Source organism: Ricinus communis, chromosome 8 (genome assembly GCF_019578655.1).
Source record: "Ricinus communis isolate WT05 ecotype wild-type chromosome 8, ASM1957865v1, whole genome shotgun sequence".
Lineage (NCBI taxonomy): Eukaryota > Viridiplantae > Streptophyta > Magnoliopsida > Malpighiales > Euphorbiaceae > Ricinus > Ricinus communis.
Window position 1 is genome coordinate 16,458,803 of NC_063263.1, and position 16,292 is coordinate 16,475,094.

Below are 16,292 nucleotides of genomic sequence, written 5' to 3' on the forward strand. Positions count from 1 at the left end.
GTCCGAGACAGAAAATAAAGCCGCTAATGCACTATCACGAATGACCGGAAGTGCATGCTTGCACAATTTGTCTATACCAATGGCATCTCTATGGGACATGTTGAAGAAAGAAGTGGAGACAAATCCATATATGGTAGCTATTATGAAGCAGGCACATGACAAACCTGGAGAACCATATGTGTGGTGGAATGGCCTAGTTTATTATAAAAATCGTGTTGTCATCCCACCTAAGTCTCTAATTGTAGACCTTTTACTGAAGGAATTCCATGACTCACCTTTGGAGGGGCATTCAGGCACATTGCGAACGTACAAGCGAATGGCATGTCAGTTCTATTGGCCATCCATGCATCAAAGCATAAAAAAATACATTGCCTCTCGTGAAACTTGCCAAAGAAATAAAGTTCTTACCCAGCACCTTGCCGACCTATTACAACCTTTACCTATTCCTTGTCAAGTGTGGGAAGACATTGCCATGGATTTCATTGAAGGCCTACCCCCTTCCCATGGTTACAATACAATTCTAGTGGTCATTGATTGCCTTACCAAATACAGCCATTTCATCCCCATATCCCACCCTTATACAGCTAAGGTCATTGCTATGAAGTTTGTTGAGAATGTGGTCAAATCACATGGTCTACCATGTTCAATTATCAGTGATCGTGATGCCACTTTTATAAGTAAATTCTGGCGGGAATTCTTCAATTTGTCCGGCACCAGCCTGAATATGAGCTCTTTTTACCATCGTTAAACCGACGGCTAAACTGAGATAACAAATCGATGTCTGTAACAGTACCTTAGATGTTTCACTGCTCAACAACCTCGCAAGTGGGCCACCTTCCTTCCATGGGCAGAATATTGGTACAATACTTCTTTTCATGCTTCCATTAAGATGACACCATTTTAAGCCTTATACGGACGCTTACCTCCAGGTATACCATCTTATGAACTTGGCTCTTCGAATGTGGATGAGGTTGATCACATGTTAGCCAATCGGGATGCGATTCTTCAACAACTAAAAATGAACTTACATAATGCTCAAAATCAGATGAAACAGCAGGCTGATTTAAAGTGTAGAGACATTTAAATCCAACCTGGCGAGTACGTGTTTTTGAAGTTACAGCCTTTTCGCCAAACTTCAGTCTACAAACGAGCTTGTCACAAATTAGCAAGTATTTATTATGGACCGTTCCAGATTGAAGAAAAAATTGGAACTGTAGCATACCGACTCAAGCTGCCTGCGGAATCCCGCATCCACAATGTTTTCCATGTGTCATTGCTTAGGAAATTTGTCAGTGATCATATGCCAACTAGCCCAATAATTTCAAAGATGACAGTGGAAGGAGAAATAATGCCCGAGCCTGCAGCAATCATTAAAACGCGTTGGAAGAGGAGCAGAACAACTACTATAGAGGAAAGCCTTGTACAATGGAAAGGGTTACCTGTAGAAGAGGCCACTTGGGAAAATACCCAGGAATTACTTGACAAATTTGCTGCTACTAACCTTGAGGACAAGGTTGCTCTTCATGGGGAGGGTAATGTTAGGATTCGAAGATCACAAAGAGTGCCTAAGAAGAATCCTAGATATATGGAATAAGTGGATCTGCCAACATAGACTTTTCTATTGCCTAGTATATTTACTTTTGTTATTTCCTTTTACTAGAGCAGGTAGTATTTCCTAAAAATCCTCTAGTGGACGTTGATGGATATGGCTGTTAAAGTCATGATCTCTTTGTTATCTTGTGTCTTAGAAAGTAGGCTAAGTTGTTAATTCCTTCTGTATTTAAACTTGTTGAAGTTAATGGAAAAGGAGGAAAAACAACCAAATAAACTTTGTGGTGCATTCTTACCCTAAAAGAATATTGAATTTTATTGAGCTACTGATTGAGACCTATCATTGGTATCAGAGCTCGGACTACTATGTCAACAAACAAAGAAAGAATCGAGAGAGTAGAAGAAAGAATTGAGCTCTTACAACAAGGGTTCGATTCCATGGAAAGCAGTCTTGGAGAGAGGATGCAAAGGCTGGAGTCGACAATCACTAAGCTGTCCAATGTTATATTTGCAGATAAGGGAGCTGAATCGGAGGATACAATGGGCTCTCCAACGCGAATCAAAAGTGAAGGAGTGAATGACGAGACATTGAATTCCAACCTAGCGAGTACGTATTTTTGAAGTTACAGCCTTTTCGCCAAACTTCAGTCTACAAACAAGCTTGTCACAAATTACCAAGTATTTATTATGGACCGTTCCAGATTGAAGAAAAATTGGAACTGTCGCATACCGACTCAAGCTGCCTGCAGGACCCCACATCCACAATGTTTTCCATGTGTCATTGCTTAGGAAATTTGTCGGTGATCATATGACAACTAGCCCAATAATTCCGAAGATGACAGTGGAAGGAGAAATAATGCCTGAGCCTGCAACAATCATTAAAACGCGTTGGAAGGGGAGCAGAACAACTACTATAGAGGAAAACCTTGTACAATGGAGAGGGTTACCTGTAGAAGAGGCCACTTGGGAAAATACCCAGGAATTACTTGATAAATTTGCTGCTACTAACCTTGAGGACAAGGTTGCTCTTCATGGGGAGGATAATGTTAGGATTCGAAGATCACAAAGAGTGCCTAAGAAGAATCTTAGATATATGGAATAAGTGGATCTGCCAACGTGGACTTTTCTATTGCCTAGTATATTTACTTTTGTTATTTCCTTTTATTAGAGCAGGTAGTATTTCCTAAAAATTCTCTGGTGGACATTGATGGATATGACTGTTAAAGTCATGATCTCTTTGTTATCTTGTGTCCTAGAAAGTAGGCTAAGTTGTTAATTCCTTCTGTATTTTAACTTATTGAAGTTAATGAGAAAGGGGAAAAAACAACCAAATAAACTTTGTGGTGCATTCTTACCCTAAAAGAATATTAAATTTTATTGAGCTACTCACTGGACCTATCAAAGAGTATGATTGTTGATAGTTAATATATTAATTAGATTTTATTTAGTTTTTGGAAGGGGTTGATAGTTAATAAAATTGTTATTTTGGTCTTGACAAAAGAAAAAAATAATTCTGTCACTGTGAATATGAACATCATTAGCTTATGATAGTTTGGTACGGATCAAATCTGACAGGCCATCTGAGACTGATGCAAACCAAAAAGCATGAAACTATTTGCAACAACTATATAATTGAGCTTAGTTCAAAAGCTAATATACAGTGGCACAGGTCCTACTTAATTTCCAGCCATGCCTCCTTCCCATCAGCATTAGGATTGCCCGCTAACACCCTTTTCTTTTAAGGAAAACGTTGTAGCATTCTATTTCTGAAAAATAAAATTTGAATCTAAGAGTAGATATGAAATAATAAGGGTCTCTTTTTTATTCAAACAAGATCTCGAGTTTGAACTTTAGGTATGCAATTGAGGAAGTGTTTTGATAGCTGTAAGAGTCCTACTCGACATGTTCTAGATTAACTCTGGATATATATATATATTAAAGAAATAAAAAGGATTAGACAATAATTATTGAAACAAAAGTGAACTATATAAATACAGTTCAGCTAAATGTCACACAAGGCTCTATCAGTGATAGATCTCTATTTCCTCTTTGATGCAGATAAATCTCATTTCTGATTATTCGCAGATGAAATGTCTGTTTTTCTTTTCCCTGCTTTTGAAGCTAATAATTAGTTGCAGCAGCCAGAATTTATTGATACTTTCCACCATTTCAGGGCAGATAAGGTACGTAGGATAACAATTTCTGCTGAACTAATTAAACTTGCATATGTTTACCTAATACTTGTCCCTTAATCACTATAAAAATTTCTCTTCAATCCCTCTTCAGACATCAAACACTTGAGCAAGTACTAAGACTGCATTTACATTTTCACCTCATTTCAAAGTAGTTCGAGCTTGGTTTACCTAAAATGAAGCAACAATCTCTGTTTTCATTTTCACTTCTCCTTCTCTTCCTCCACTGCAGCACCGAAATTTTTGCTCAGGCACCAGCTGCAGCTCCAGTCATACAGCCACCACCAGCAGCTCCAGTAAAGGCACCGCCTGCACCACCTGCACAAGCACCATCAGGAGTACAAGTACAACCAGCACCTGGCCCTCTCGATGTGGTTAAAATCCTTGGAAAGGCTAGCCATTTCACAGTGTTTGTTCGCCTACTGAAAGCTACACAAGTTGATACAGAATTATTCTTGCAACTCAACAACACCAACAATGGAGCAACCATCTTTGTACCAACTGATGGTGCATTTTCAGGCCTCAAAGTAGGCACTCTGAATTCCTTGAGCGATGGAGAAAAGATTGAGTTAGTGAAGTTTCATATAGTGCCTACGTTTATATAATCTTCACAGTTCCAGACTGTGAGCAATCCTGTCAGGACATTGGCAGGAGCAGGTCACAGGTTTGCGCTTAATGTGACTACCGGAGGCAGTACAGTGAACATAACTACAGGACTGACCAATACCACAATTTCTGGCACTGTATACACCGATACCAGGCTTGCTATTTATCAGGTTGACAGGGTTCTACTTTCTCTGGATATGTTCACTCCTAAGCCTCCTGCTCCAGCTCCATCTCCGGCGGCACAGGCACCAGAAAAGCCTACGAAGGCTCCCATTGTAGAGAATCCTGTTGCCCCTAAGGATCTCTCTGGGTCAATGAGTTTATTTGTGCAGAATAATGTGGTGTTTCTTGCAGCTGGTATAGTTTGTGCATTGCTTCCCTTGTGAGGTATGTTGCATTGGGAGCCCTTTTGTTGTTGTTCTATAAATTGCGGCAGCTTTGGATTCTTGAACGGTATTTATAGAGATGGTCAGTGATCTTGAATAATCACCATTTTTTTTCGAATCTATATTCGTAATCATTATTGTTTCTGGTTATGTGTACAATATAAGTTCATGTTATCACCAAAAGATAGAGATTTTGAGTTAATTGTTCTTGCTGATTCTTCTTTCTTAAATAATTAAATAGAAGTGAATAATTCAGTAAATTTACCATGGTTTCTATTTTCTTATCTTTCTAGTCCTTGTGGCCACTTAAATACGAGAGCAGCCATAAATGTTGCTTCTTACACGGTATCTACGAAAATTATGTTTATAAACAAGCAACAATTTGATCAAGCATGTGAGTTCACTTTCTGGACTGAAAATCAAATTAATTTCTGCCATTGAGCCCATAATTTAGTGGTTGATTTCGCAGTATATATCAGAAATTGAAAATGCGACTTCTTTCTTAACAACTAAGTTTTTTAACACATGCACTCGAGTACATCTAATCCTCAACGACACACCAAAAGCTCATGAACCCAACGGTCGTTTTTCAGAATTCAGAAACCTAATACAAAAAAGATTTGTAAATCAACTCAAATACACGTTCACAAAAAATATTTGCATATCAACTCCAATACACATTCAAAGGTCCTTTTAAAATTCTTATAACGATCTGAAACTAAATCACATGATGTATTATGATCTTACGGTTTTATCTTTGAGAAGCCCTTGCTGACTTCACTTTGTCTTTGAGTATTTTCTAGGTGGTCATCAATCACTGATACCATTTGCAATAACCCAAAACCATATCATATTAGATATTATCCGCTTCGGCCTCTGATGGCCTTATAGTTTGACTCATTTAATGAATTCGAGAATTTTTCAAGAGGTTACTATTCTGAAATTTCTCTGAACCTAGCATATTGAACTCTGAAATTCTTACAACTCCACATTAAAACACCTAAAAAATACCTGATGCGATTAGTTTCAACTCTTTACATATATGTTATTAATTATTCATTTTCTCATTTCGATTTACAATTTGATTTATTCATGCACCCTTGTATCCTAGAGTGCTAACATAATAAAAGCCGCTTTTTATTCAGGCATCCTATTATTGCTCGACGTCAATTTTTCGCTCTCATCAGACTGTTTATCTGAACCAGGCTGTCACAATTTTAGTCCTACTTTTTATTCACTTCTAGATTCTATTTTCATAACACGAAATACACCTATTCTTTTACCACATATATACTCTAATTCAGTATAAAGCACAACTATTTACACACTCAAATTAATAAGGTCATAGATTGAATCAAAATTAAAATTAATAAGGTTATAGATTGAATCAGAATTTATATCTCAAGCGAAGAACACTTTAAGCTCTCAAATTTAATTATGTACGAGTGCTAACATGAATTACCTACCCTGTTTTAGGGCTTCAATTGTACAATTTTTTACTAAATATCAATTCCAATAGCATATTATAATTCATTAAAAACTCTACCCGGATTAATTATATATATGTCTTTTTAAGCAACCAATCTTAGTTCGTCACTATCAATTTTGGTATTCTTTTTAAGAGAAAGAAAAACCTGCATGCACTATTCATTATCGACACAATACAACAAGTACAAGTAAAATGAAAATTTATTAACATACCAGACTAGAGGCTGAAACACTCAAAAATTTCGCCTGGAGCTCGAGTGAGCAACTCCAATTTCTAAGCATGCAATCCGAATAAATTATAGGAGTGGTAATCAATTTTAACTAATGTAAGTGTTTGGTTAAAATTCATAACATTATAGAATTTATTTGTGAATCTAAAATTTATATACTTTAAATTGGAATAAAAATTAATTTAGTACTTGACATAATCAAATTTGTATGGAATTGATTATAGTTAAACTAACTTCTAATAAAAATGGTAGAATTTTCAAATGAATTCTATATTAGTAAGTCAACGCATTCTATGACACCAAAATATATCTTTCAATTTTATCTATTTTATTTTATTTTTTCTCTCATATTTTTTTCTTAAATAAAATAAATTCTTTTATGGGTTTCGACCAAACATAGCATAAATGTCAAATCTTTTGATTTATAACTAAGTGATTATTGAATTTTAAGTTAATAAAATCGATAAATATTTCTAACATCTTAGAGGGTAAATTATATGGATAGTTACCAAACTTTATATTTTATAACTAAAAGATATCAAACTTTTGTTTTATAACTAACTAATTATTAAACTTTACTTTTTGACACCAAAAATATTTTTAGCATAATTGTGACATTTGAAAATAAATTTTCTAATTATATTCTTTCTCTATCTTCACATCATCAACAACACATGGAAGAAATAACTTATATTATTAAATTTAGTAAGCATAGAAGGATAAGAATATTATTGTAAATTCTAAAATTAAATAACTCTCCTTTTTTTTTACTCAATTGTACTATATTTATAAGAGAGAAACTATGACCTTGCTTGAAAATTAAAAAAAAAGGGAGTAAATTAATTTTAAGGTTCTACAGTAATATTCATTGTCCAATTTGCCTAAGAACTGCTTCTATTAAAATAAAGTTTAATAACCATTTATAAATTAAAATTTTATACCTTTAATTACAAAGTGTAAAATTTGATGACCATTCATATAGTTTACCTACATATTATCTGAAAAAATTACTAGTGTTAGTATAAGTAAAATTTAGTAACTACTTTGTTATAAATAAGAAATTTGGTATTACAAAGTACAAAATTTAGTAACCGTCCATATTACCTTATAAAATCGGCTAACCAGAAACTTCAGTCTTTCCCTTTCATTTACACAAAAATCAAATTTCTCAAAACTTCCTAAGGACCCTTAAAACCTGAATTCATACTTATTCAGAATGAATGAGAAATAGAATTAGATCATAATTGATAACTTGGTCAAGAAAGATAAGCTATCAACAAAGTCTTCAAGTCTGATTCGAGCTCTGATGTACCTCAAATAATGGTTAAAAATTATTGAGCGGGGTTGTCCGACCACTCTCTCCAATGGTTAAGTCAGTAATGGTTTTAAGTTGTAAAGTATATATTAATTATAGAATAATGATTTTCCTTGACATGTTGTGTCATAGTCCTTTCTATAGAGACTGAAGGTCTCCTAGTCCTATAAGGAGTAAGACTTTGTGAATGTTAATTCTCTCAGTCTTATTAGGATTAGTTAATTTAGTCATACAACAGAATCTTACGTTACATCGGATTTCTAACTAAAGTCCGATTAAAACTTGGTCTTTAAGACTTCTTGTTGTACTTAAATTTGAACTTAGTCAACCCCGTATTTCTTGGTTATGAAAACTCGGCATGTAATGCTCGGCTTACTCTTGTTTGCTCAGCCTATTCTTTCATGGTCAGTCTATTCTCTCATAGTCGCCTATTCTGTCATGCTCCCCATATTCTTCATGCTCGACCTATATTTTGGTCAGTTATCGATAGTGAAGCTTCAACTTAGATCAACAAAAGGATTGTGTCCTTCATGGTTACAACTGCTCACCACTCTTTTTTTTCTTGATTAAAGCTTGATATGTTGATGTATTTTCTTTTTACTTTTTGATTTGTTGTGGCTTAAGACATGCAAAAAGAATAAAAGGTTTAACAGAGTATTTGGTGTGTATAGATTTGTCTGAGCATAAATGAAAATGAGGCTAAGGTAGAGCATGTCCATGCAAGGGTTAGGAATGCAAAAGAAATGTATCCTCTTCTTTTCTTTTTTCTTTTTGACTACTTTAATTTCCCTTTCTCAATGATTTAACTCCCTAATCTCATGAATCATTTCACAAATAGGTGAGTAAATAGTCTCGTTGACATTAAAACTTTGACATATATTTTTAATTGGTATCAATATCTTAATTTTTTTCTTTTTGGTGCTAAAACTTTAATTTCCATTACAGACGATGATACCTATTGAAAATCTGTTGGATTTTCGATAATGTGAAGGACGAAGTTCTATACTAGCATTCCACTTTTCGTCCATGTCATGCTTGACTTTAGGTAAATTGTTCCATTGCTACCAAAATTTTACCACTTATATTCAAATGATACCGATTCTTTAATTTGTTTCTATTTGGTACTACATTCATTATTTTTGTTTCAATCAATGGTATCTATTAGGATCTCAATGATTTTTTATTGATGTATTAAATTAGTTTCATATTTAGGTGAACTTTCTGCTACCACGTCAGTAAAAAATCACTGCTATCTAAATTGGTATTAGTATCACCAAGAGTGTAGTTTGATTCATTTTAAATAAGGGCTTAAGGAATATTGTTTGAAGATTGTATTAGCGTTAGTCTTCCAATGGTGTTTTAGATTGGTATTTATAGAAAAGTGCTATTTATTTCCATGTTTGGCATGGTCCTCAAGGTTAGAAGGAATGTGGATTTCGGCTTTTCAAGAGTGGTGTTTTGTGACTGCGTGGAATGGTGGTGATAGGTCACAAATAGTTATATTTATTGTATTTAATTTCCTTACGATTTGGTTGAATAATGTACTTAATTATGGAAATTATGTTTATTCTGACTTAGGTGATGAAATATCAAGGATGGAGCAAAATCCAGCCTAAAGACATGTTTTAAGTCATCATTTATCAGAAACCAAGTCTTTTGGAGGAAGTGCAGAAATCTGCATAGAAGATCACTGCTGACAAGGCGTGACCACGCCTTGACCCATAAGCTCCCGCGAAGACTCATCGACAAGGCGTGACCACGCCTTGCACCCCATGAGCTGTTAAAAGATGCTAAGGAGAGCTTTGAAATTTTCAGAGTTTTCATTGTGGTGGACCTATCCCTAGTTAATCTCCTCTATTTTTGGAAGTGTTGGATTAATAGAACTTTCTTCCATGTATTTAGGGTTTTAATTTATTTAGATCACTTTTAATCTTATCCTTTCTTGTAGGGATAAGATTAAATAAGAAGCTTATTTCTTTTTTATAAGGATTCTATTAGGGTTTAGGGTTTTACTTCCTATATAAGGACGGCTGGAAGTACCTTTAATTCATTCATATTCTTATTCTTCTTCTACTCTCTACAATTCTTGTGAATTCTTACTCCACCATGAGTGGCTAAGTTTTTAGTTTCTAATTCAAGAGTGAATAAATTCCAATTGTGATTTTGTGAGGCTTTGAGCTTAACAGAATTCTTCTTTAATTCAAGTATTCTTTATTTCTTGTTCTTATTATTTATGAATTATTGATATTGATTGAACTGACGACTCAACTTTGATATTGATTTTTCTATTGCTAAACTTTGAGTTTGTGATCTGTAATTGTCATGAACGATTGACACAAGTAGCAAGGAGTTGGCTCATGTGTGTGTGATTACGGCTTATTCGAATTACATAGCTTGCATGATAGGCTCTAGGGAAATAAAGGAACAATGTTATTTCAATTGCAGTTATCTCAATTAAATTAATATTGGTTTAGTCATTCTCATTATTCTTAATGCTATCATTAAGTTGATATGGAATGATATCGTGCCCAGTTGATTAATGGTAAGTTTTGATTTGGATGTTGGGTTCGAGTCAATTATATTAGGAGAATTACACTTGTTGCGGCTTTTTCGAATAAGTAGACTAAGTACTTGAATAGAAGAATTGATATTTTAGCCTATGATCATGATTACAATTGGATGGAATTAACACTCTTGAATTGGAAATTTGTTAAGATTGATTTTTATTTACTTTAATATTCAACCTTCATTATTTTCTGTCTATTTATAATTTTGATTTAAACATTCAAAAACCCCCCCTTTTATTTTACTTTGAGAAGCTATTCACATTGGTTCTCTTGGGATTCGACCTGGTTTCACTTTTTCTACAAATTAGTTTAAGAAAATCAGTAATTTATTTTGAAGGACTTCGACAACCTGTTTAAATTTGGCGCCATTGTCGGGGAGCCTATTTTAGTTTCTCATTGTTTAAATTATTTGTTTATGACTCGTTCTTCTCAAGATATTGATTTGCAGTTTAATCCTGAAATTGAGAAGACAACGCGCTGATTAAGAAATGAGACTAAGCAAAGAAAAAGTTGTCTCATAGAGGAGTTGGAAATAGATTTAGCTATTGGCGACACATCTATTTTTCAAGAAGTTAAAGAAAACATGGCGAACAAAACTCTCAAAGAGCTAGCTGCACCAGATTTAAATCAACAACCTTTATGCATTACATTTCCTAATATTGCAGTTGATTTTGAATTAAAATCTGGTTTAATTCATTTACTACCTTCTTTTCGTGGATGTGCAGGTGAAGATCCTCATAAACACTTGAAAGAATTCCATATTGTATGCTCCAGAATGAAGCCACATGGTGTAACCGAAGAGCAAATAAATCTTAGAGCTTTTCCCTTTTCCTTGAAGGATAAAGCAAAAGATTGGCTCTATTATCTACCCTCCGGATCAATAACAACATGGAATGAGATGAAAAGATTGTTCTTAGACAAGTTCTTCCCTACAACAAGAGCTGCCAACATCAGAAAAGAAATTTGTGGCATAACACAGTTCACTGGAGAAACGTTGTATGAATATTGGGAAAGGTTTAAGCAACTGTGTGCTAAATGCCCACATCATCAAATCTCTTTGCAACTCCTAATCCAATATTTCTATGAAGGATTATTGCCAATGGATAGGAGCATGATTGATGCAGCAAGTGGGGGAGCTTTAGTAGATAAAACGCCTGAAGAAGCCAAGCAATTAATTTCAAACATGGCCGAAAATTCTCAGCAATTTGGTACAAGGGCTGATGGAGCTACAAGGCGAGTTAATGAGGTAAGTACTAAAAATCTTGAAAATTAAATTTTTGATTTAACTGCTTTGATTCATCAAATGGCTATAGGGCAATTGCAAATGGCAAAAGTCTGTGGAATATGTTCGCTGCAAGGACATCCCACCGATATGTGTCCAATATTGCAACAAGACTCCATGCAAGAAGCTAATGCTCTAGGCAGATTTACTGGTCAACCTCAAAGGAAGTATGACCCATTTTCCAATCATTACAATCCTGGATGGAGAGATCACCCGAATTTGAGCTATGGGAACCAAGGAGGACAACAGAAATATCCTCCACAGAATTTCAATAGACAATCTCAAGCTCCAAATTCAGGTATGTCTTTGGAAGATATTGTTAAAAATCTTGCTAACAATAATCTTCAATTTCAACAAGAAACAAGGTCAAACATTCAGAATTTAGGCAATCAAATAACTCAATTGGCTACGTCAGTTAGTAAATTGGAAGCCCAAAATTCTGAAAAACTACCTTCGCAACCAGAAATAAATCCAAAGGAGAACGTTAGTGCAATTTCTCTAAGAAGTGAAAAAAAGATTCCTTCAGAAGTTTTGATCATCCCCTATCTCTTTCATCTAAGGCATCATGTAGGGTAAAATTTGATCATCCCCTATCTCTTTCATCTCACACTCCATTGCTTCCTTTTCCTAGCAGATTAGCGAAACCAAAAGAAGATGAGCAAGAAAAGGAGATATTGGATACATTTAGAAAGGTGGAGATAAATATCCCACTATTGGATGCTATCAAACAAATTCCTAAATATGCAAAATTCTTGAAGGAATTGTGCACCAACAAAAGAAGAATGAAGGAAAAGGAGAAAGTAGTGGTAAATAGGAACGTGTCGGCAATGTTGCAAAAGAATATACTGGAGAAATGCAAAGATCCATGTATGTTTTCATGACCTTGTGTAATTGGTAATACGAAAATTGAGCGTGCCATATTAGATTTGGGAGCTTCCATTAATGTCATGCCATTTTCTATTTATCAAGATTTAAAACTAAATGACTTGCAAAAAACTGGTGTAGTGATTCAATTAGCTGATCGTTCTTTCATTCATCCCCTTGGAGTTGTTGAAGATATTTTGGTGCAGGTTAATAAGCTCATATTTCCTGTCGACTTCTACATTTTGAAAATGGATGGTAATTCTTCATCAAAATCAGCTTCGATTTTGTTAGGACGACCATTCATGAAAACTGCCAAGACAAAGATTAATGTAGATGAGGGTACTCTCTCCGTAGAGTTTGATGGAGAGATTGTTAAATTTAATATTTTCGATGCAATTAAATACCCTAATGACGTACATTCTCTTTGTCATATCGATGTAATTGACCCAATTGTGCAGGAAGTTTTGCAGAAGAAAGTGTTGGTCACGAACAGGAATTAGATGAAAATTCCAACTTTGAAGAAAATGATTATGAGATTGGTGTAGAAGAACTATTCTCAGCAACAATATCTAAACCCACAAATCTCAATATTGAAATCTCTAATACTAATGACAAGATGTTACCTTCTATTGTGCAGGCACCAAAACTAGAGCTGAAAACCTTGCCGGATCACTTAAAATACGTGTATTTAGGCGATAAGGAAACATTGCATGTTATCATCTCAAAAGGACTAACAATGAAACAGGAAAGAAGATTGATTGAAGCTTTGAAGGAATACAAGGTTGCAATTGGTTGGACGTTGGCTGACATAAAAGGCATTAGTCTATCAATTTGCATTCACTGGATTTTGCTAGAAGATAATGCTAAACCATCAAGGGAACCACAAAGGAGACTAAACCCAGCCATGAAAGAAGTTGTCATGAAAGAGATACTCAAGCTATTAGATGTAGGTATAATCTACCCAATCTCATACAGTAAATGGGTAAGTCCAATTCATGTTGTCCCTAAGAAAACTGGAATGACTGTGGTAAGGAATTCAGATAATGAACTTGTACCAATGCGTGTGCAAAATGGTTGGAGAATGTGTATAGATTTCAGGAAGCTTAATCAAGTAACTAGAAAAGATCATTTTCCCCTACCTTTCATTAATCAAATGTTAGAACGATTGGCGGGAAAATCTTTCTTCTGTTTTCTTGATGGTTTTTCAGGATTCTATCAAATTCCTATCGCACAAGAAGATCAAGAAAAAACAACATTCACTTGTCCTATCGGAACCTATGCTTATAGGCGAATGCCTTTTGGTCTCTGTAATGCTCCAGTACGTTTCAAAGATGCATGATGAGTATTTTTTCTGAATATATTGAGAAATGCATCAAAGTGTTTATGGATGACTTTACTGTGTATGGGGATTCATTTGATGAATGCTTAGAAAATTTAACGAAAGTTTTAAGGAGATGTATAGAAACAAACTTGATTTTAAATTATGAGAAATGTCATTTTATGGTCACCCAAGGCATTGTATTAAGGCATGTGGTCTCCTCTAAGGGTATAGAAGTTGATAAGGCAAAAGTAGACATAATTGCAAACTTACCATACCCTACCAATGTTAGGGAAGTACGTTCTTTTCTAGGACATGCAAGATTTTATTGCAGATTTATTAAGGATTTTTCCAAGATCGCTTTACCATTGACAAATTTACTGCAAAAAGAAGTTCAATTCGAGTTTGGGAAAGAATGCAGAGAGGCATTCGTAAAACTCAAGGATTTATTGACAAGCACGCCTATTATTGAACCACCTAGATGGGATTTGCCTTTTGAAATCATGTGCAACACAAGCAATTATGCAGTGAGAGCAGTTCTAGGGCAACGGATTGAGAAGAAAAGTCATGTCATCTATTATGCTTCCAGGACGTTAAATTCCGCACAATGCAATTACTCCACGACAGAAAATGAGCTTTTATCAATTGTCTTTGCTTTAGATAAATTTCGATCTTATGTGCTTGGTTCTAAAGTTATTGTGTATTCTGATCATGCAGCTTTGAAGTATCTTTTAGCAAAGAAAGAATCAAAACCAAGGCTAATTCGATGGATTTTGCTTCATCAAGAATTTCACTTAAACATCAAAGATAGAAAAGGAGTTGAAAATTCTGTTGCAGACCATTTGAGTAGGTTGATAAGGGAAGAAGATGACCTACCCTTCAATGACAATTTTCCTGATGAACATTTGTTCCAACTCAAAGGTATGATTCCTTGGTACGCAGACATGGTAAATTACTTAGTCATAAGAAATCTACCTCATTGTCTTAGAAAGTCTAGGAAGGTAAAGATAAAGAGTGAATCTAAGTATTATGTTTGGGATGAACCCTTCTTATGGAAATTTTATTCCGATCAAGTGATTAGGAGATGTGTGCCTGAAAATGAATTCCAATCTATTTTAACCTTTAACCATGATTATGCATGTGGCAGACACTTTGGACCTAGATGGACTGCGAGAAAAATCTTAGATTGTGGTTTATATTGGGAAACTTTGTTTAAAGATGCATATCAATTTTGCAAAAGTTGTGAGAGATGTCAAAAAGTAGGAGCACTAACTCGAAAGAATGAAATGCCTCAAGTTCTGATTCTCATCTGTGAAATATTTGATGTGTGGGGGATCGATTTTATGGGTCCTCAACCCTCTTCTTATGGTTTTTCATATATACTTTTGGCGGTAGATTATGTATCAAAATGGGTGGAAGCTAAAGCCACCAGAACTGATGATTCTCAAACTGTTGTAGGTTTTATCAAGGCTAACATCTTTAACATGTTTGGAATTCCAAGAGCAATCGTCAGTGACCAGGGAACTCATTTTTGCAATAGATCGGTTGCAGTTTTGATGAAGAAGTATGGAGTAAATCATAGAACAGCCACCGCATATCATCCTCAAACCAATGGACAAGCCGAAGTTTCCAATAGAGAAGTCAAATCCATCTTGGAAAAAATGGTGAATCCAGGAAGAAAGGATTGGAGCCTTCGTTTAGATGATGCTCTTTGGGCATACCGTACAGCTTATAAAACTCCCATAGGAATGTCCCCTTATCGGTTAGTCTTCAGAAAAGCATATCACTTACCGGTAAAAATTGAGCATAAGGCCTATTGGGCAGTTCGGCAATGCAACATGAACATGGATAAAGCAGGAATGTCAAGGCTACTACAATTGCAAGAATTAGAGGAGTTGCGATTAGATGCATATGAGAATTCGAGAATTTACAAAGAGAAGTCCAAATTACTCCATGATAATACTCTTATAAGGAAACAATTTAAGATTGGTCAAAAAGTATTGTTATATAATTCTCGATTGAAGCTTATGCCTGGTAAGTTTCGTTCTCGATGGCTCGGTCCATTTGTTGTTACTAATGTGTTTCCCTATGGTGCAGTGGAAATTAGAAGCTTGGATTTGAACAAAATTTTCAAAGTAAATAGTAATAGATTGAAAATATTCCAAGAGGGCGAAATTGTTCCATGTCTCGATAATTTTCCCCTGGATTACTCTACTTATCCAGATGACTAAGACGTTCCCTCACTCCGTCGAGCAAAACGACGTTAAAGAATTGCGCTATTGGGAGGCAACCCAAATGTCTTCTTTATTTATTTATTTACTTTTTATTTTCATTCATTTATTTTATTTTATTTTCTAACTTTTTTTTGCAGGAGGCAAAAATTTGGATAAGGCGTAACCACGCCTTGTTTCCACAAAAAAAAATTACAGAAGCTCGCTTCTTACAAGGCGTGACCACGCCTTGTTCCAAGCTGTCTTCTGTTTTGTTTTGAAA

The 16,292-nt window shown here is 35.0% G+C and overlaps 2 protein-coding genes and 1 non-coding gene across 3 annotated transcripts; 2 read left to right on the plus strand and 1 right to left on the minus strand.

The window, feature by feature from the left end:
- The first annotated feature begins 3,857 nt into the window (after positions 1 to 3,857).
- Positions 3,858 to 4,896, plus strand: LOC8279892 (fasciclin-like arabinogalactan protein 12). Its single transcript, XM_048378302.1, has one exon. It carries the CDS (start codon positions 3,920 to 3,922, stop codon positions 4,346 to 4,348), a length of 429 nt encoding a protein of 142 aa, XP_048234259.1. The 5' UTR covers positions 3,858 to 3,919; the 3' UTR covers positions 4,349 to 4,896.
- LOC125370928 lies at positions 4,547 to 16,268 on the plus strand. Its single transcript, XM_048378386.1, is given in 9 exon segments — positions 4,547 to 4,706; positions 11,061 to 11,098; positions 11,174 to 11,585; positions 11,649 to 12,189; positions 12,252 to 12,423; positions 13,263 to 13,272; positions 13,336 to 13,797; positions 13,800 to 14,900; positions 15,405 to 16,268. Coding segments are annotated over 9 exon segments (3,522 nt in total). The 3' UTR covers positions 16,031 to 16,268.
- LOC112536823 lies at positions 11,282 to 11,388 on the minus strand. Its single transcript, XR_003080760.1, has one exon. It is a non-coding gene; the product is annotated as a small nucleolar RNA R71 (small nucleolar RNA).
- Positions 16,269 to 16,292: the final 24 nt, after the last annotated feature.